The 20271-nt window shown below is 42.2% G+C and overlaps 1 protein-coding gene across 2 annotated transcripts in view; it reads left to right on the top strand.

The window, feature by feature from the left end:
* Positions 1-205: 205 nt before the first annotated feature.
* MCU (mitochondrial calcium uniporter) overlaps positions 206-20271 on the top strand; it is an 80907-nt gene continuing 60841 nt past the window's right edge. Inside the window, exon 1 of one of the 2 annotated variants that reach the window (XM_081913183.1) lies at positions 206-413. In XM_081913183.1, the coding sequence (XP_081769309.1) occupies positions 276-413 (138 nt within the window). In that variant the 5' untranslated portion in view covers positions 206-275. The remainder of the gene's footprint in view (positions 414-20271) is intronic. The other variant, XM_081913184.1, reaches the window with a different exon arrangement.

Here is a 20271-nt window from a genome sequence, read left to right as displayed (position 1 = left end):
TGACGGACAGCTCCCGAGGCGCCTTGTCCCGCCCTCCCTTCCCAGCTCCTCGGCGGCGATTGGCGGCGGGCTGGGCCGGGGATTGACACTCCGTCCCCGCGCCCTCCAGGGAGGGCGGAGCCGCACGATTGGCTGGTTCCGTGTGTGTGTGTGTGTGTATGCGCGCGCGCGCGCGGGGAGTGGCGGCGGCGGCGGCGGCGGGGACTCTTCCCCGCCCCCTTCCAGCAACCCCGCAGCGCTGCCTGCCGGAGAGCGGGGCGGCTTCCAGTTGAGAGATGGCGGCCACCGCGGGCAGATCGCTGCTGCTCCTCCTCCTCTCGAGGACCCCCGGCGGAGGAGGAGCGGCGCTGACAGCCGCCGGCTGCTTCCCGGGGCTGGGGAGGCACCGTCAGCAGCAGCAGCGGCACCGGACGGTGAGTGTCCCCCTCCGGGCGGAGGCCGGGGACCAGACGGGAGCGGGGCGGCAGGACAGGCATTGCCTGGGCTGGCCAGGAGAAGCGGGAGGAAGGGACTAGTCGGCCGCCCGGGCGAGGCGCTTGGCGGGCTGGGGGACGCGGGACGTGCCCGGTGCCGCCCGTCGGAGCCTCCTGGCTCTCCCCTCCTCCCGGGCAGCCCAGCCCTTTCCCAGGGTCCGCCCCGCCAGCGGAGGGACCGCCCGCCCGGGAGCAAGGGCGACCCCTTCCTCCCTCCTCCCCGTTGGGTTTCCCTGGGCGCTTTCGTGCCTCTGCTCCTGCTCAGCAGCGGCGCCTCGGACAGATCAATGCACCTCGCGCGGCTGGCTGGCTGGCTGGCTGGCAAGGGAGAGCGAGAAGGCGCTGCAGGCTGCGGCGTGCAGGGGCAAAGAGGCGGAGGAGGGAGACGCCGGCGCTGCTGCTCCTGCTGCAGCAGCAGTGACTTGGAGGAGTCTTTGCTCGCTTGCTTGCTTGCTCCCCCCCTCTCCCTCTCCCCCCCTCCATCCTCCCCGGTGCTGCATCCCCTCTTTATCTTAGCACACCAGCCGTGCCCCTCCTTACGTGGGCCCGTCTTAACTTGATGACAGGCTGAAAAAGAGGGGAGGGGGGTTCACAAGTTGCTGGCGAAGGAGCGTTTTTGGATTGGGGGGGGAGGACATTGGCTTGGTTCCAATTTTTCATTCCAAAGGGACAGGGTCAGGAAGCCTGCTGGGCGATTTCCTTCTTAATTCACCCCTTCGTTCCAGGAAGGGAAAGTCAGTGGGGAAATGGCACAGGGGTCTTTCCGCCTCCCTCCCTCCCTTCCTTCCTCTTCAGGCTTCTTAGAGCGACAGTGTGTCGTGGCTGCATTCCAACCAGTGATTCCTCCCAGTTGTAGGAAGTCTTCTGTCCCCCTGCCCTTTCTCCTGAGAAAGTTATCTGTTAAGCTGAATCAATGCAGAACCAGGCTGAGCTGAATGCAAATCGCTGTGCAGCAGCGCTCCGTTGACTGAGGCTTTTTGCCTGTAATGTTCCAGTTGTCGAATGACTGAAGTGCACTGGTCTGTCAGGATGGGTGAACTCAGGACTGGGATGGAATCCAGCTGATCTGAAAGTTCAGTTACCTCTGGCAGCAGGGAATCTGCACCTGGCAGCCAAGAGTTCACAAGCGAAACTGTAAAGATGATACAAAGGTTGTATGTTTGTGTGTTGGCCTGTTGCTGAACTTTTGTGGAGTACTTCCCCATGGCTACTATGGAAGCTTTGGCGTCTTCCTAGTTAAGCCCCACTTCCTGGTCTTATGGTTGCATTCAATTAAACTATGTAGTGTGGATCGTATTTCAGCGTGTCTAGGGAAATTCAGTCAATGTAGACTTTTATGTAATGATAAATGTCAGAGCTGCTATGTTGCTCCCTCCACCCAGAGCTCTTTAAAGGATTCTCTGCAGCAGCCTGTTAGGAAGTCCTTGCTCTCCTGTGATCTAAAAGGCCAGCCAGTGTTTTAATTAAGTTGCTCAAATAAAGCTGATGAAACGTACACTAGAGAAGCAATTTTGATGGAAGTACAGAAGAGCACAAGGCCCCATGTATGCGGTTCATCCAGATTTACTACGCTATATTATTTTGTTCTGTCAGGTTTATAAGCACTTTGTGTTGGTTTAACACTGAGTACAGGGAAATGACTTTAAACCACATATGCAGAATATGTTTGATATAGCCTACCATAATCACTTTTTGTTTTGCAACGGTGAAACAGGTCAAAGCCGCTATGCAGAAATGAAATTTTCAACAAGATAGTAATGGTAAAGTGGCTCGTAACGAAAACTTACTCACATCAAGTGATCTTAGTAATTTTCCTCATTCGAAAGTTGTAGAACTTTGCAAATCTGGTATACCAAGATCTCAAGTAAATAGGTTCCTTGTTCTGCTTGACATTTAATGCTTTTATATCTCATAACTTTTACTTTTTGCGACCTGTGGTTATGGCATGTTAGGCCAGATGCAGAAGAATAAGTCATTCTAATGAAACAGGTGTCTGACAGTATCATCTTATTCAGGATCTGCTAGACTTCATTACTTTAGCTAAATGTTGATAACAGAATCTAACAGAAAAATAGCATCAGGCTTAAGTATAAGAAAAGCTTTGAAAAGTAAACTATTGTGTTGTCCCCCCCCCCAAATCTTAATGATATTGAAGGGCGAGATTTATTGATGTATTAATAGGTCACTGATCATAGTCAACCAATGGATCATCTTTGTTACTGGACTGTGTTGCTGGGAATTCAAATTGCTTTTGATGAACATGGCTGCATGGATTATTTACTGCTGGTGTAACAATAAAATCAGGAATGCATTTGAAACACAAAACAGCTTATTTCAATGCTTTTCTTGTCAGATTATTTTGTTTTATTTTCTCCATGTCACAATCAATCGTGCTCAAGCCATAAAGTCTACATGATGTTTGAGAAAAACAGGCCAGTTGTGTAGTGTGTTCACTTTGTTTCAAGGTTATATTCATTTTTTTCCCATTGAGCAATCATCCTATGTATGCAGCAGATGGCACTCTGCATTGTGCTGGTGGTTTGTACGAGACCAGGATAGTCTCTGACGACTTGGCTATTCTAGTATGCGATGGGAAGGAATGCTGAAGTTGATTGACCTGTATCTGGCAGATAGCTCATGGATCTCTATGGCCTCTGTCAGGTGGAAGAGCCTCTTCTAGTTGACCTGGCAGAGTACAGATTTTTAATCAGGTTGGGAAAGCCAGAGATAGGCAGCTGGGTCCTGTTTGTACTACTGATGACAGAAACCAGTATACTCTCAAAAGCATTTGGTTATATGGGTTTGACCCTGCAGGCATCTCCTACGCATGCCTGCTTGTTCTTGAAATCCTGCCCATCTTCTGCGTGCTGTTTTTTTGCACTGCGTAAGGTATCCTTTTTTTATCCATATGGTTAAGGAATGTGGTTTCTGTAATGAATGATAAACAAACTGAGGGAACACCATGTGACTTCTTGGGAGCCGGAAGAATTCCTTCAGTGCCTCTGCTTTCTGCAAACTATACAAAACTAGTGCATCTGTTGTCAGTCTAGGAGCATAGGACTCCAACATGCTGCCTGTGTATGTAAGGGGTGGACTTTCTCCTTGCCCTGGCTTAGCACAACATTGAGGCTATGGTGTAGCTGCCCTGTAAACCTCAACTTGGCTAGCAGATGCATACCGGATTTGCAGTTCACCAGGGAAATATCACCTCCTGGTGGATGGATTAAAGAGTACATAGTGATAACATTTGTCACAGTAGAGTGACAACTGTTACAACTGACCAAAATGTCACAAAACAGGCAGCAAGTCCAAAGGAAGGCATTACACAATTGCAGTGGTTCTCAAACTCCCCCCCCCCCCCCCGGGGCCACACTTTCAGAATAAAAAGCAACAAAAACACACCAAGGTTTTTGGTGATAACAATGGAAAACAAAACAAAAAACAATTCCTAGCAGGGCTTGATCTATAACATAGAACACAGCTATTTTATAATAAAACAATGCAGCTACATAAGAACAGGAATCATATATCACAATATAATTATAAACAAGCCTCTTACATATGAACCTTAAGTATGTATACAAACTCAATGAGAGGTATAAGCTTTAAGCATCACTTGTCGCTCTAGCTCTGATTTTGCAAATAGAAAAATGTTTTTGATGAGCATGGTGTATTATACTATACTATACTATACTAAAATGTTTCTTTTGATTGTCCTGGAATCTTCCTGCCGCACTTACCATCCTTTCCTGCCGCACCCTTTGAAAAACCACTGCAAAATTGTGACTGTTTGATTGAATCCATTTTTGCTCCTGGTATTTGTGCTCGAATAGATTCTGCATCTATAGTTATAACTAAAGAAGCATATTCTCTGACAGTCCCCTGATTAGATCCATAGCTCCTTAGCTTCATTCAGAAACTCTGCTGCATCATGTATCTTCAGATCATGCCTGTGGGACATATTCAAAGTAAATCTTTGAAAACAGTACTTAACAAGGCCTAGTTAAAGAGCAGATTAAAAAAAAAGCAAAAAAACCAGACAGGCATATAGCAGAGTATTCTTTTCCACACACAAAAAGAGAAGATTTTTTATTTGAGAAGCACAGTCAAGGCTATGAAAAATGGGGGAAGGGTACATTCTGGGACAAGCTCTGCTATGTCCCCAGGTGAACTTTTGAATCTGCTCTAGGGTTAGTGATTTCACTCAAACTGAGCTGTAATACCTAGTTTTCAAGTAAACTTGAGGAGATTTTCCAGTGTGGTGTAGTGGTTAAGAGTGGTGGACTTGTAATCTGGTGAACTGGGTTCGATTCCCCTCTCCTCCACATGCAGCTGCTGGGTGACCTTGGGCTAGTCACACTTCTCTGAAGTCTCTCAGCCCCGCTCACCTCACAGAGTGTTTCTTGTGGGGGAGGAAGGGAAAGGAGAATGTTAGCCGCTTTGAGACTCCTTCGGGTAGTGATAAAGAGGGATATCAAATCCAAACTCTTCTTCTTCTACGCAAATAAGGGGATTGTGTGTGTGGTTTTGGGGGGAGCATTTTGCTATGGTGAATGATAAATGTGTTCCTGTCTGTTTTGCTGCATGCTGACCCAGCCCTTGCCAACCTGGTGCCCTCCAGATGCTGTTGGACTAAAACTCCCATCAATCAGTGTTAGAAACTCAAATCTATAAGCCTGGTGCCAAATGGCTCCTTAAAACAAGGTCACAGTTTTCAGAGCGGAATGACTTGTTGCCATTTTGGGACAAGACTGCTCTAAAGTCTTTATTTTTTCAAATGATGGGACTGACTGTGATTGATTATCAGCTAAACATCTGGCTAGTTCAGATGACACCCTTGAGCTAGGTTAAGAACCTTGAGAACTTAAAGAAGAAAAGTCACTTGATCCAGGGACAGTCCACATATATCTTGGCCTGTTGCTACAGGATGTGGTGTTTAGTGTGTGAAAACAGTCAAGATCCAGTGATCCCCAGGTATGCACCTCCAGATGGTGGAGATGTCAGGCGTTCTGGCATCTGGTTGGCAGGCAGGTGCAAAAGGCACCTGGCTAGTTTTGAACGCTGCCCATCATAGGCAGCAAGCACAGCAAGCTGCTGTTGATTGGGGTGGATAGTAGTGATAATACAACTGGAGGGTTCTAGGTTGCTGAACACTGGACTAATGGACAATAACTCATCTGCTAATGCAAGTAAACCAAAGAGGATGATTATGTCAACCCACATTTCTTCTATGGACACAAATTCAATAAGAGCAGAATGGGGGATGTCAAAATTACACGTAAGCAAGATTCATACATTTGTAGTCAACTTGAAGATTTGTGACTGTGCATATGCAGCAGCTATTAGTTATTGTCTGCTCGTATAACATATACACTTTTTATATTGGCTTTACCTGACTGACTGGTGAAGCCTTTCTAGATTTTCATTGAGTTCACCCCACCCCCCATTTATAATTAAGGATTGTTTTCCTGCACGTGCATATTGATGGTGAGCTGGGATACAGGGAAGGAACAGCTGGCTGCTTTTTTGTGGAAAACTCAAAAAACGGAACCTGTAAATGAGACGCTTTGATTGGCTGATAGCAGTGGGCACTGTAAAAAGTTATAATGGAACAACTTGGTGTACTTAAAGGAGGGGAAAATGAAAAACATAGATCTCAACAGAGTCTTACAGCACCTTTAGCAAATCTGTTAAGGCATATCTTTCAGTGGACTGCAGTCAGGTTCTTCAGATGTTTTAAGAATTATCTCCCATTGGCAGGTGTAGAGATATAGAGGGAAAATTGTAAAGAGTGAGGTCAGAGGGAGATGACATGCCAAAAAAAAGAAAGAAAAGCAGATGGATAATTAAGTTAGACTAAATGTACATAAAATGTATCAACCAAATCTCACCTGTGATGAGGCTCTGTTACTTCTGTCCTATGCTACAAATTTATATGTTTGCCAGCCATTCGCTTGACCCTTCATCTGCCTTGACAGCTTTAACTCATTTTGGTTTCTTCCTTACTCAGTTAAACATTCCTTACTTAATAACATCTTGAACTTGGCTTCCTCACTTAACTTGTTCCACCCTTCATGTCCCTCCACCCATGGCAACAACCATCTGCTTGTGGTAGAGTGTGCTCAGAGCTTTGTGCACACAGCCTGCTGTTGCATTTGACATTTTGCAGAACGAGGCAAGAGGATATTAAACAACTCTTTGTTTGGTGGGGAACCTTCCTTTTCCTTTCACCCCCCCCCCCCGGCCCCTGCCACACTTGCTTCAGAGGTGAATCTGACAGAAATTAGCAATTGCATCTGGAAAGTGGTTAGCGTTCTCAAGGATCTGGTGGGTCAGAGGACCACAGGTCTCATTACACAGGCAAGAGAGATGCCTGGGTGAGAGGCAGTAGGTTCTCTCCAGTTTCTCTGGTGCTGTATCACAGGTTTTTTTGAGGCTCCACATGGCACTTCCTGACTCACTTCCACTTTCTTATTCCTGCCCTGTTTGTTGAAAATGTGTGTGTGTGCTTTATGGGAATAATGTCTGCTTCAGAAATAGCTATGAGTGAGAGAAGCCAAGCCAAGGCTATTTCAAATGTATGTTTCCCCACATGAGAGCCGCTTAAAAAATGTCATTGCTCCAAGGAGCAGGGGGCTGCATTCCTTAATAATCGGTACGATTTGAGGGCATAGTGTAGTAGTAATAGTAACACTTAGGTGATATTTGGAAATGAGTGAAGAGTGTGGGCAGGGAAACTATTTTAAATGCTTTCAAGTAACAGCCACTGCTCTTTTTAACAAAATGAACATTTCAAAGTTGAGGTCACCTGGGTGTACCAAGTGCCTAGGATTTTTCCTGTCCTTGTCTAGATGATATTGATGAAACATAGTCACAACAAAACACAAGCATCTTCTAGTTATGCTGCCACATATCTGAAATAATGCATATTGTTTAAAATACAAAAATCATACCACTGGATGTCTCACTCACTGCTAGGTGGTTTTATCTAATGCTAGTAAATATTAGCACCAACACTTTGTTACTTATTGGGATTTTATAGCTCATGTGGTCATTCTCCTTGTGCAATAGACCTCTATTTGTCCAATGGAACTCCCCCTCCTTTGCATCCCCTCTCACCTTCAACACCTGTTCCAGAGGTGGGAAATCCCTGGATTCAATTTTGGGGGCGCACAGGGAGAAGAGAGGAAGAAGAAGCATGAGTGGAACACTCTCTCTGTGTGTGGTGTTGGATACAACCTTGAATCAAACCAATTAATTAAAAAAAGATAAAGAACCCTAAATACTGAATTATTTATTCTTGGATATCTAAAAACTGAATCTCTTCCCAAGCTATTTTGGATCCATTTTTCTTTTTGTTTTGCCCTGGCATGACTAAGGATTAGGCAAACATATTGCAAATGGAAACTTAAGCATCCCTGACCATCCATAATGGCAGCATTCAACACACAAACAAGTTAAAAGCAATCCCTCTGGAAAGTCTCTGTGGGCCTCATAAGCTCAGCTGTAATGCCCTGTAATGGATCACCGTGAACTTGCTGTTGTCAAAATACTAAGGTGGAACTGTTGAGTAGGTTCACAGATAATAAACACAAAATCATAGAATTGTAAAGAAGCATTGAGACTTATTCTGGATGGCTCATTGCTTTAACGTAAGTTCCCAAGGCATCTCATTTGGCAAATATGCTGGTCCCTGGTGTTATGGAACTTCAAGGCAAGGCTTTGTTAAGGCTGTTTGGATGGCTGTTCATGCTGCCATGTGGTTGCAATTGCTCTGCAGCAGAAGGTAACTGTTCAATGAGGAATTAAAGGGTTCTGGACAACATAGTCTAACAGCATTTTGGTCACATTGCAGATGCTAATGTTGTAATTTCACCAGCAATGGTACCTATGCAAAACTGATTTCTTGAGAGGCGTGGTATTGCTGATATGCAACTGGTAATCAGAATAACACAATTATTTTAGTGTTGATTTACTTTACAACCCACCTGTAGGAAAAGAAATACCTTTATACCTATTGAGCTCAAGGCTTTTGGTTATTAAAATAGCAGAGAACTCAATGGTGTTGATAAAATAAACTTTGTGGCAGTTCCTGGACAACAGACTTCCTAATGGGTTAATATACGGCATATTGGAATTAAAAGGTGCAGTATCAAGAAAGCTTGAATCTTGAAGAACACTTTACAAAATGAAACAGAAGTATTCAGCTAGTTAGCAATTATGGCAAAGCCAAATTGTCCCTATCCTTCAATAGTATGATTTATCCAAAGAGGTTATGTGTCAATTCCAAGTCCAGCTTCTGTTCCTGAAGTATGTTTTCAGCTTAATAGCAAGAATACATTACTTCTATTTAATAAAGTATTGGACTGTGAACTCGCCAACTGATCCTTTTATAATTCTTGGCAGGAAAAGACAGAATGCTCCTATCAGACTGCTCTTGGAGTTGAAGTCCAAGAACTTATTCTATGCTCTAGCATTCTTAATGTCCACCTTGATCCTTGATATATGACCCTTGTTATGTATTCTGATTTTAAGGTGGAGCTGTTTTCATAGTACATGTAAAAATGTCATGTACTACCTGCTGCTCTTGTGAACTTCTTTTGAAACATGTTCGTTGACTGCCAGATTTGGTGTAGTGGTTAAGAGCGGCAGTCTTGTAATCTGGTGAACCGGGTTTGCGTCTCCGCTCTTCCACATGCAGCTGCTGGGTGACCTTGGACTAGTCACACTTCTTTGAAGTCTCTCAGCCCCACTCACCTCACAGAGTGCTTGTTGTATTGGAGGAAGGGAAAGGAGATTGTTAGCTGCTTTGAGACTTCTTTGGGTAGTGATAAAGTGGGATATCAAATCCAAATTCTTCTTCTTCAGATTATTTTTTATGTCCTTTTAAAGCCATAAATGGTTTTGAGTAACCCGGGAAGCATCTTAGTGAAGCTTGAGGGCTCTGAACTTTTCTTCTTTTTTAATGTGACTTCAGCTGTTAAATTAAGCAAACTGTTCGCTTGTCTTCTTCAGTTGATTCTTCTTCCTAGCTGATTTACCACCTCAAAACCATGCCAAGAATCAGAACTGTTTCAAATTAGGTAGCCTAATTGAGATTATTTTGTTGTATGAACAGTATTGTTAATAGCTTTTGCAACTCACTTAGAGTTCTTCTGCATGTGTGTTAAGAGCAAATAATTGTCTGTTGTGGAGCTAATATTTAAAGAAAAAATGGTATTATGTTTTTAAGAGACTTCTAGGACAGGGTTTCCCAAAGTTGGGTCTCTAGCTGTTTTGGGGCTACAACTGCCATCATCCCTATCTTGCAGGACCAGTGGTCAGGGATGGTGGGAATTGTAATCCAAAAACAGCTGGACACCCAAGTTTGGGAAACCCTGTTCTAGGATCTAAGACAGTACACTGTATGTTTGTCCTCTTGTCCTTGAGCCAGTTTTCACACTATTCTGATTGGCCACCTGATAGAGAAAATAAAAAGGACTGTATTGAGGAACTAGAACTTTTGGCTTTATTACCAGAAAATTTGCATATGAAAATAGAAGTTTTGGAAATGGTGATAGGCTGGTTTGAGTACCAAGAATCTTGATCAGCAACCTCACGTAATAGATCTGTTGCTGGACTCTAGAACTTAATGTGAGAGTGGGTAAAAATGGAAAAGTCTTCCCCGCCCCCTGGGAATACTTCAGATCATCAGCTTTCCCTTTTCTAATTTCCGAATATTTTGGAACAGTTAGTTTCATGATCTTAACGATGTCCGATAAATTCACTTTCTGATTACAAGAATGACATTCCTCATATCTGTTCTTGCCCCCCCCCCCGTTTTCTTTCGTTCCTTAGTATTTCATTAAGTGTACAGTTGAAGCTGGTCTATTCTTCTTATTCTTCAAACTCATTTCTTGCTTGCTGATAGCTTTGGTCCCCACCCAGGCAAAATGCCTCCGCAGATGAGAGTTTTAAATTGATAATGAGTTGACTTCCCTTAATGACAAGACAAGCTTTTAAGAAAGAATGACTGCAGAGGTATAGCAGGCTTTGTTTCTTGAGATTTACCTCTCAGTTAGTGTTGGAGAGCCAGCCAAAAGTTATGTAGTTATAAATCAAACCACAGGAGTTGAAGAATTGTTGGCTGTCAATAACAGAGAATGGATCCATAAAACACTACCTAAAATGATGGATCATTGTAACATTTTAAAGGTAATTTCCACAAAAACTTATTTCTAGGCATTTGGCAGAACTGAACTGCTTATGTAAAGCAAGTTATATAAATGTAATATAAATTAACATCAAGCAAATAATATAAATTAATCTAATTTAGCTGGCTGCATGCTGCTTACTTGAACAGACTTTGCTTTCAGAGAATATGCAAAATTCCATGGAGAAGAAAGGTTTTGAGAGAGAGCATATTTGAACTCCTGATTATACATTTCCAGGAAGACAAAACTGGAGTCTCGTGTATTTATGGGAACCTGAGACCAGGAGAAGCTGGTCCTTTAGTGGAGACAGATAGTTGTTTGGAATGATGTTGGTAGTCTCTGGACAGTCAGAAGCTTGTATTGTATCTTAGTTCCAGCTTCATAACTTCTCTGCACTTCCAGGGCAAAAGAGCTAATCAGTTCTGGTCAGGTAGTCTGTGTGGAAAAAAAGACTTAACTTGAGGATGAATATTCAGGAACAACACAGTAGACAGCTGTCCATTCAGGGTTAATTACTCAGGGTTCAGACACTCTAAAACAGATTATGGAGGTTGTGCAACCAGAACCACATCTCGGCTTCTTATTCTGGTTTTATAACTGACATTAGTCCATGTTTCCCTGGTTCAGATGTTATGGGGAACTCTGCCCTACTGAAAATAAGGGTCTTGGCACGAAAGCTAAGCACATGGCAAGATGGGTCCACTCATCCACAGCTTCATAAACTATGAGTGGTTTCCAAGCTAAGTCAATAAAGTTCAGGCCCCATGGATTTAAATGGGATCTTAAGTTTAACTAACTTAATTTGAAGCCAGCACAATATTAGAACCCAAATCTTAAAACTTCAAGCTGATTTCTACCAGCCAGAATCTTTTTGTGAATGCATCAAAATGTGTGTGTTTTTTTAGCAAGTTAACAGGTATAGAATTCTCCCTGCAAAAAGTCTGCCATTAGTTTGTTGCTGGGCTACAACTCCCATAATGCCCAAGCATTTTAGTAAATGGTCAGGGATGATGGAAGTTGTAGTAGTTCAACATCTGGGAACCCAAGGTTGAAGAATTCTGACTAATACATTCCAATTTTGTAATACCACCTACAATGCACAGTTAATTCTGAAAAAAGCAGCTCTCCCATTAAAGACTAACCAGTAGCTTCATAATACAAATCACAATGGGTAGAGCTTTGTTGATTTAATTGTGTAAATAACCTTTTATCTTTTTAGGCACAATGATCCTCTTGGATTTGGCTACTGCGAAGGCAAGCATTAAACTGTTTCAAAGCAATTCATATCTGCGTAAAGATTTATACGTTGCCAAAATTAGCACAAATTGGAAACAGGAGTGTTAGAAATACATATCTGAATTAAAACATTAGTATGGATTAGCATTGCTTTCTACTGAAAAGTCGTTGTTGCTTTGAATGACTAGCTTGCCAGGGGAAAAGACTGCTGCACTGATTGGCAGTCCTTGAGCTACTGTTCTACATCTTCTAAAAATGCCGAAGCTGCAAAAGGAATGATGTTTAGGAAGCTCTTCAGGGTTTTGAGCTGAAAAAAGGGTGAAATAAAAGCTAGGCTATACGGCAATGATTGGACATCCTCAGTGCTTTCTTGCTTTGGAGTGAATGTTGCCATTTCAGGTTGGGGTTACAAATGTAATTAACTTAATTGGATGTTGGATTAGATTGATCTAAGACGAAGCTGGCTCAGCAATAGTTTGACTTACTTGGCAAGTTGTAGCCAAAAAGCATTTCTTCATCCTTATGTTAGGAAGCTTGGAGCAGCAGTATCCAGAAACAGTTGGCAGAAGACCAGTGTCAGGAAAAAGAAAAAGAAAAACATAGATAATGGAGCTGAAAGAGAATGAGAATCAAAACTTATTTGGATTAATTCCTTTTAAATTACAAATAGAATGTATTTCTGTTAAGTTTGGTCTATACAGTGTATTTTAGGATTACTCTGTCATGAAGAACATGGTTTGCATGCTTAAGATCCCTACATTAATCTATGGCCTCTTAATTTCAATGATTTTGGGTAGTGGGGCTGTGAAAATCTGCACCTGGTTGCTGAGAGAGTTGTTGCTAGTTGGAGCAAACAGTAACTGATCAATCTGACTCTGTATAAGCTAGTTAATACATTTAAGTATAAAAGGAACAAAAGCTTCATTGGGTAACAATCAGTCTTCTACAAACCTAGACAGTTTTTGAAGCAAGTTACTCAGATTCCCTGGGGGATGCAGGTGGTGCTGTGTGTCAAACCACAGAGCCTACGACTTGCTGATCAGAAGGTCGGCGGTTCGAATCCTCGCGACGGGGTGAGCTCCCATTGCTCAGTCCCTGCTCCTGCCAACCTAGCAGTTTGAAAGCATGAAGTGCAAGTAGATAAATAGGTACCGCTCCAGCGGGAAGGTAAACAGCGTTTCCGTGTGCTGCTCTGGTTCACCAGAAGTGGCTTAGTCATTCTGGCCACATGACCCAGAAGCTGTATGCCGGCTCCCTCGGCCAATAAAGCGAGATGAGCGCCGCAACTCCAGCGTCGGTCACAACTGGACCTAATGGTCAGGGGTCCCTTTACCTTTACCTTACTCAAATTCCCAAGTTTCAGCTAGTAATGATCTCATTGTTGAACAATGCATGCACTGGAAACTACTTTCTTTAAGAAGATTCCTGTAGATTCTGCTCCTTAAGGAAAGCTGTGCAGTATTCTATCCTTTCACGGATAACTTTGGTCCAATCACCATCTCTTTATCTCAAACAACTGTGAGGAGAAAAACAGGAGGGTGGGAAGAATGTGCAATGTTTTAAGCTTCTTGCAGGAAAGGTGGGATATAATCTCATAAATAAAAATAATTGTTCCTGACCATCGTACAAAACTGGGGCCTATCCCTTTTCTAGCTCCAGGGCTGAAGCTGCAAAGTGAGGGTAGAAGGTTGCCCCCATGATTTTGCTGGTCTTTATCCTCACATCTCTCCTCCCTGACACAAGAAGGGGAGCTGAGGGTTGTGTTCTAGCACTGGGCTGTTAGAAGGAAATGTTGATGCTTGGTTTTCATGCTGGGTTGTACAGTGCTTGGAAGTTCCTCTGCAGTCCCCAGCTGGGGCCATAGCCTTTCCAAAGAGATTCCCTATAGTGCACTTTGTTTCCAAGCACAGTTCAACTGTGGGATGATCCCCAGACACCCCCCCCAGCTCCAAGCTGCAGTGAAAGACTGGGGATCCTCTCGCCATGCTTGTCAGAAGGGGGAAGGAAGACTTGAGTGGAATAATGGACTCCTGGTGAAAGCTGTCCTGGCTCCCACCCAACACATGACGGCACTGGCAGAGACTCTTGCTTGGAACGAAGGATGGCTTTATTGAAACAAAGCAACAGCACAGACTCAGTAGAGAGCTATTGCAGCCTCAAAACTCTTACCAGGCGAAGGGGTGGCAGGACACAATGGGCTGGGAGTAGGAGCCAGAGTTCCTGAGTTCAAGACCAGGGCAAGAAATTCAGGACCACACAGGAGCTATTAATTTTTTCCAATGGATTTGCCTGCCTTCTTGCCAGCCGAGCTTCTGAAGCTGTAGTGTAGTCACTCACAGGATTTCTGTGCCTTGCAGGAATGTGGAGCTTGCAGGTGTTCACTACGTCTAGGTAGGTAGTTGGATCTGTCCCTTCTTCAGAGGACCTCCTTGTCCTGGGAGTCAAGGCTGAGCTTGCCTCCCCTCCTGATTCCTGTTCTTCCACCCCAAGCTGTAGGTTGGCATCCTCCCCAGACTCCCAAGATGCGCTCCCCCAGGAGGAGAATGGAAAGTCAGAGCTTCCAGGCTGGAGCCTGATGGCATCTTGAGGCTCACAATAAAAGCAGCCTTTGCTAGCAATATCACATGAAACATTTTGTTAAGGGTTTTGCTTCCCTGGTAAGCCTTGTAAAGCTCACATTCATTTCATTGGGGTTTGCACAACTTAACTTGCTGGTGGACAGTATCCTATATTTGCTATTTGTGATAAATTTTCAGATACTCCATTCCCTGTTGAATGAGATAAAAAATTGGATTTATCCATTCATCGTATAAAATGGTTGAAAAATAATAAAGGAAAATAAAGGTTTGGTGTATCACAATCCTCCTATACTGGGGTTTTTCTTTATGAAATTTAACTCTTGCAAAGATAGCCTTCAGCTTTAGCTACATCTTGTCACATGCAAGCACAACAGTATAGAACTCAATTCTTCTTGACATTTAATGTTCTGAATTCCTTGGGATCAGGAATGCAAACATACTCCAGAGCATCTTGAAAACTGGATTTTTCAGTTTAAGCATTATGACTGTCGTGAAGCAAAAACATAGGTTACAGACAATTTACACACACACACACATTTGGCAAGCATGCACCCATGTTTAAAACTTCTAACAGCTTTTCTGTAAAAGGGGCAAAGCTTAAAAAACCTTATTGTGCATAGGTTCATTTGAATTGCAGCAGACAACATTTATTCCAGACTGACTAAAATACTTAATGTACTGCTCAAAATGTTAAGGGTGATGAAGCATATTGTCTCCAAGGAATCAAAGAACTAACGATTTGTTAAGACTGTTCCTCTTCCATAACTGATGTGAATAATTCAAAATATTATTATTTTAACTACTTGATAGAAGTTGGCTTTCTTAGCAAATTTGTTTCTGTTAAAATCCAATAGCAGTTAGTGTTTCATGCTGTCAATCCGTCGCGGATTGTATTACAAGTATTATGGCTGTCATTGGTTAGTAAATTTCGGATACTGGCAGCAATTGTGGTACCACTGGCACACCTAGCCTTCTGGGCAGCCACATCATTTTACTATGGCATGGCCACACTGTTGCCTGGAGATAGCAGGTCAGATGATATGATGTCAGTTCTGTGCCATCTTTACTAGTAACCAAGTTATTTCTTGCTCAGTTCAGGATGCTTGGTTTGACCTTGCAAGTTCTCAACTAGGGATGTCAACTCCCTTAGGTAGCACAGCCAATGGTCTGGGCTGATGACCACTGTAGCCCAACACCACAGGTCCTTCAATCCAGCCCTAAACTGTCTGAAAATAGGATATATAGAGAATCCCCTTCTTCCATACGAACCCATCCAGGAACTCTGCTTAGATTCTGAAATTTTTCTTCTTCCCACCATCCAAATATCTGCCAGTGGTATAACTCTATTCTGGTGATAGTAACTGTTTTAATACTTAATTTTAAATTGTTGAAACCCACCCTGGGACCTGCTGGTGAAGAGTGAATAATAAATGCAATATTGTTAATTTTATATTTTATATTAATGATAAAGAGGGCCTTTTCAGTTGTGGCACCCAGGTTTTGGAATGACCTCACTAGTGATGTGTTTTTTGCCTTTTAAAAAACCTGACACTTAAGACACTCTAATAGTGGGATAGTTTTATTATTTCTGTCCGCTCTGTGTTTTAATTACCTGCTTTTTATAGTTATGCAGCTTTTATTGTTGTTGAAAGCTGAATTCTTTCTGCTTGCAGAGAAAATCAGCATATATGTTATAAGCAAATGAGCCTAAAACTGTTTATGCTGAAACAGTGCAGCTTGTTAGCATTCTCTTCCTCTGCACTTCCCATAGGAAAGGCATAAAACAGGGTTTCCCAAACTCGGGGCTCCGGTTTTTTTTTGACTACAACTCACATCATCTTTAGCTAGCAGGACCAGTGGTCAGGGATGATGGGAATTGTAGTCCAAAAACAGCTGGAGACCTAAGTTTGGGAAACACTGGAAAAGACTTCCTGCTCCATATTGTCATGGAATAGTCATCATGCTGTTGCTTCAGTTTCTTTAAAATGATTTAAGCAGTCCAAACTTTTAAGCTTGCAACACTTTTTCATATACTCAATACCAATAGTTGGAAAGCCTACTAATATTAAAAGTGGTGTTTCTGTAGTAATAACATTTAAATTCTTTAAATAAATAGCTTGTTAAATTTTCAATGCAGATTAATAGCAATACCCAGTTAATTTAATATATTGGCATGTTTTCAAAGTGTTCTGCCTCAAACCCATGGCTTTTGGAGCTTTCTAAACAAAAAGCTACATAAGACGCCTTTCCCCACGTGTGCCCACTCAACTGCTTTGATTAACAGAATTTGCACTGCCACTGGTGCTACATAATACCAGTTGCACATTTGTAAGAATGCAATCACTTAGCTACACTTAGGAACTCCCTGCCTATTGATATAGATCAGGTACCTTTTCTTTATTCTTTTTGGTGCCTGCTGAAAACATTCCTGTTTTGGCAAGCCTACCCAGATGCTGGTGGGAATTTTAATCTGCTTTTAGTATTTTAAATTTTAGTGTGTTTTAAAGTATTGCAATTTTTTTCTTTTTTCTTCTTCTTGAATTTCTTGTTTTATCTTTTTGTAAACCACTTTGATGTGCGTGTTGTACAGTCAAGCGGTGTATAAATTTTATTAAATAAATACATCTATAGGTATCTATTTTTCTAACAAGGGGAGACTCAAGTATTCTCATGCAACATTTGCCCATAATGCTCCACTTCAGGCAAGAAATGCAAATGGTTTCGTCCATTTACTTGTAATGCAAATCAATGGTGTTTTTTTATTTTATGTTTTCAGAAGAATCAGATTATAAACAGCAAAGTAGATTGAACACGTCTGTCCAAAGTATTTTAAGCTTGGGTAGCGGAAAGGGTATTGTGGAATGAATTAAATTCAGATGTTATATCTCAAATCCTCCTTGTTTGTAGGTGTAGGCTGGGGATCTAATTAACATTGAAGGAAGATTCATTCTTTCCAGATCAAAACCTTTGGCCCAGTCACTACAGAGAAAAAACATATATACCAAAACATGTGTAGTGATGATAAAATACCTTGTTATCAGGGCTTCAGATGCATTGATACTGGTTCCAGAGTTCAATAACAGGAAATGTTAACAATCATTTTCAGACACCATCATTTGCTGACAGATTTCTTATACAAATAGATTCGATCTCAGTAGACGAGGAACTAAATGCCAGCCCAAATTCAAATAATGTGAGGGAACCTCTGAAACTGATGATGAGAACCCAACAACGTGAAATACTGGAAGTGAAAGCGAGTATAAATCATGGCAAGGAACTCTTTAACCTGAACTTTACTTTCCTGTTCACCCTGAATATCTGAAAAGTAGCAATGTGGGCACTTCAAAATAAGCAGGCAAACAGAAACAGTGTATGATTTTATAACTTGTAGTCCAGTTTTATAAGACTGTATCCTATGAAAAACAAGAGCTTCCTTGTTACAGTGTCCAGGCAGTTCTCTACAGTGCAGTCAGTTGGGCAGTGTGGGATTAATTCTACAACTGAATACAGTGGTACATTGATTCTCAAACGCCTTGGTATTCAAACGTCTTGGTTCCCAAACGCCGAAAACCCAGAAGTAAGTGTTCAGGTTTTTGAATGTTTTTTGGAAGCCGAACATCTGATGCGGCTGTCAGCTATTGTTTCCGGGGCGCCTGCACCAATCAGAAGCTGCACCTTGGTTTTCAAACATTTCAGAAGTCAAACGGACTAAGTTTGGAGCTTTTGTTTTTGCTATTTATTTTGCCTTTTTGTTTTTGAGGCTTTTCCGGTTAATTTGTTTTTGTGACTGTGTGGAACCCAGTTCAGCTACTGATTAATTGTTTGCGTGACTGCAGAAATGGATAAAAGCCCCCCATCCAAACAATGACTATCATCAGTGCAGGTAATAATAATTAAAAAATTAAATTTTATCATCTACAATACTGTCTTATTTATTTTATAGTACAGTACATTGATTATTGCTTTCATTTTATGGATCAATGGTCTCGTTAGATAGTAAAATTCATGTTAAATTGCTGTTTTAGGGGTTGTCTTTAAAAGTCTGGAACGGATTAATCCGTTTTACATTACTTTCTATGGGAAAGTGTGCCTTGGTTTTGGAATGCTTTGGTTTTGGAACGGATTTCTGGAACGGATTAAGTTTGAGAACCAAGGTACCACTGTAACAATTTTGCAAGAACTGTGCTTTCTCACTTTTATGCTAAAGGTCCTGCTAAGGATCCACAAAGCCAATAAACTGTATAGCGAAGTCAGTATTGAAGGCAGGAGCAGTGTATACTGCATCTTCTAACCACGCATGAAACATCTATTATCATGTCAGGAACAGCTCAAGTGCTTGCCTTGTCCTCTCCTCTCAGATCTCGCCAAGCTGGCCACAACCCCAAGTGGGATTCACTAATTTTGCTCAAGATCACAAATAGAAGACAACAGTTCCCTGTTTCTTGTAGGAGAAATGTAACTTTTTAACATCTGGTTTTCTGCTGCATATGCTGGATTAGTTTCATAGTTGGAAGGACTGAGAACTTTTGAGTAGAGAAGGTTTTGATGCTCATTTGTAAGTTGTATGGATTTTGTAAATGGTTAGTCTGGGCTCCTTCAGTCTGGGCTCTTGTGTGTTCTCACTTGCTGCCTGAATAAAGCATGTTTTTCTTATTTATGGGGACAATTCCCCTTGCCTGGAACTGTTTGCCTAATTATATCTATGGCAGCTCTTCCCACCTCTTCCATTGCTACTTGGAAAACATCTGCTTTCTAGTTGCTTTTCCTATTCTCCACTTATCTTTCTGCGTTTTCCCATTGTGAGCTATGCTTTTTATCAGTGAACTGAGGAAAGAATGAAATCACCTATCTGAAGGTCAAATATTAACCATTCTGGATAATATCCATCATTGTAGGTGTGTGGAAGACAAGCTTGTACAAGGGCTATGTCCCTCCCTCAAAGCTCCCAGTAACACCCCCACCCCAATGAATTCCAGAGAGTCAGGGGGACTTAATATTGTGCAATGACAGTTGTTTGGGATTGCAAGGGGAGAAGGATAACTTGAAATAGGGTGGCAGAAGAAGAAGAAGAAGAGTTTTGGATTTGATATCCTGCTTTATCACTACCCTAAGGAGTCTCAAAGCGGCTAACATTCTCCTTTCCCTTCCTCCCCCACAACAAACACTCTGTGAGGTGAGTGGGGCTGAGAGACTTCAGAGAAGTGTGACTGGCCCAAGGTCACCCAGCAGCTGCATGTGGAGGAGCGGAGACGTGAACCCGGTTCACCAGATTACGAGACTACCACTCTTAACCACTACACCACACTGGCTCTCAGAAAAACTCTCAACCTGATTTTGAGAGTCCTTCTCCTACAATCCAATGCAATGCTTTATTAGTTTTCAGGAAAAATGATCACCCATACAAGCAAAAGAGGAATACATAACTCTAGCAGTAAATAAACCCTGGGTTGTACTTCATTCTCTCAATTAGTGTTAATGCATATCTGGAGGTCACCAGTCAGGTTCTTTGTATCTGTATAATTGTGAAAACTGACCCAAAGAGCACAAAGGTGGTCTGCTGTAATTACTCCAATGAACTTGAGGGTCAATTTTTCCATTAAGGCCAAGTTTCAAACTTACTGGTGCCAGCCTAGCATTAAACCTGCTTTCAGAATTGTCCGGTATGTGGCAGTGGTAAGTTTGGTCCCTGGAAGCAGAAATGTAATGAGTTCTTTATCTAGTAAATTCATTGTGGAACCATTGTAGATAGAGAAAAGAGCAAGCTTGGGATCCAGTGGAATAGTTTGTCCC

The sequence above is a fragment of the Podarcis melisellensis genome, assembly GCF_964234715.1.
Source record: "Podarcis melisellensis genome assembly, chromosome: 5".
NCBI lineage: Eukaryota > Metazoa > Chordata > Lepidosauria > Squamata > Lacertidae > Podarcis > Podarcis melisellensis.
The sequence above is the reverse complement of the archived record's forward strand: the minus strand, read 5'-3'. Positions and strand labels throughout refer to the sequence as shown.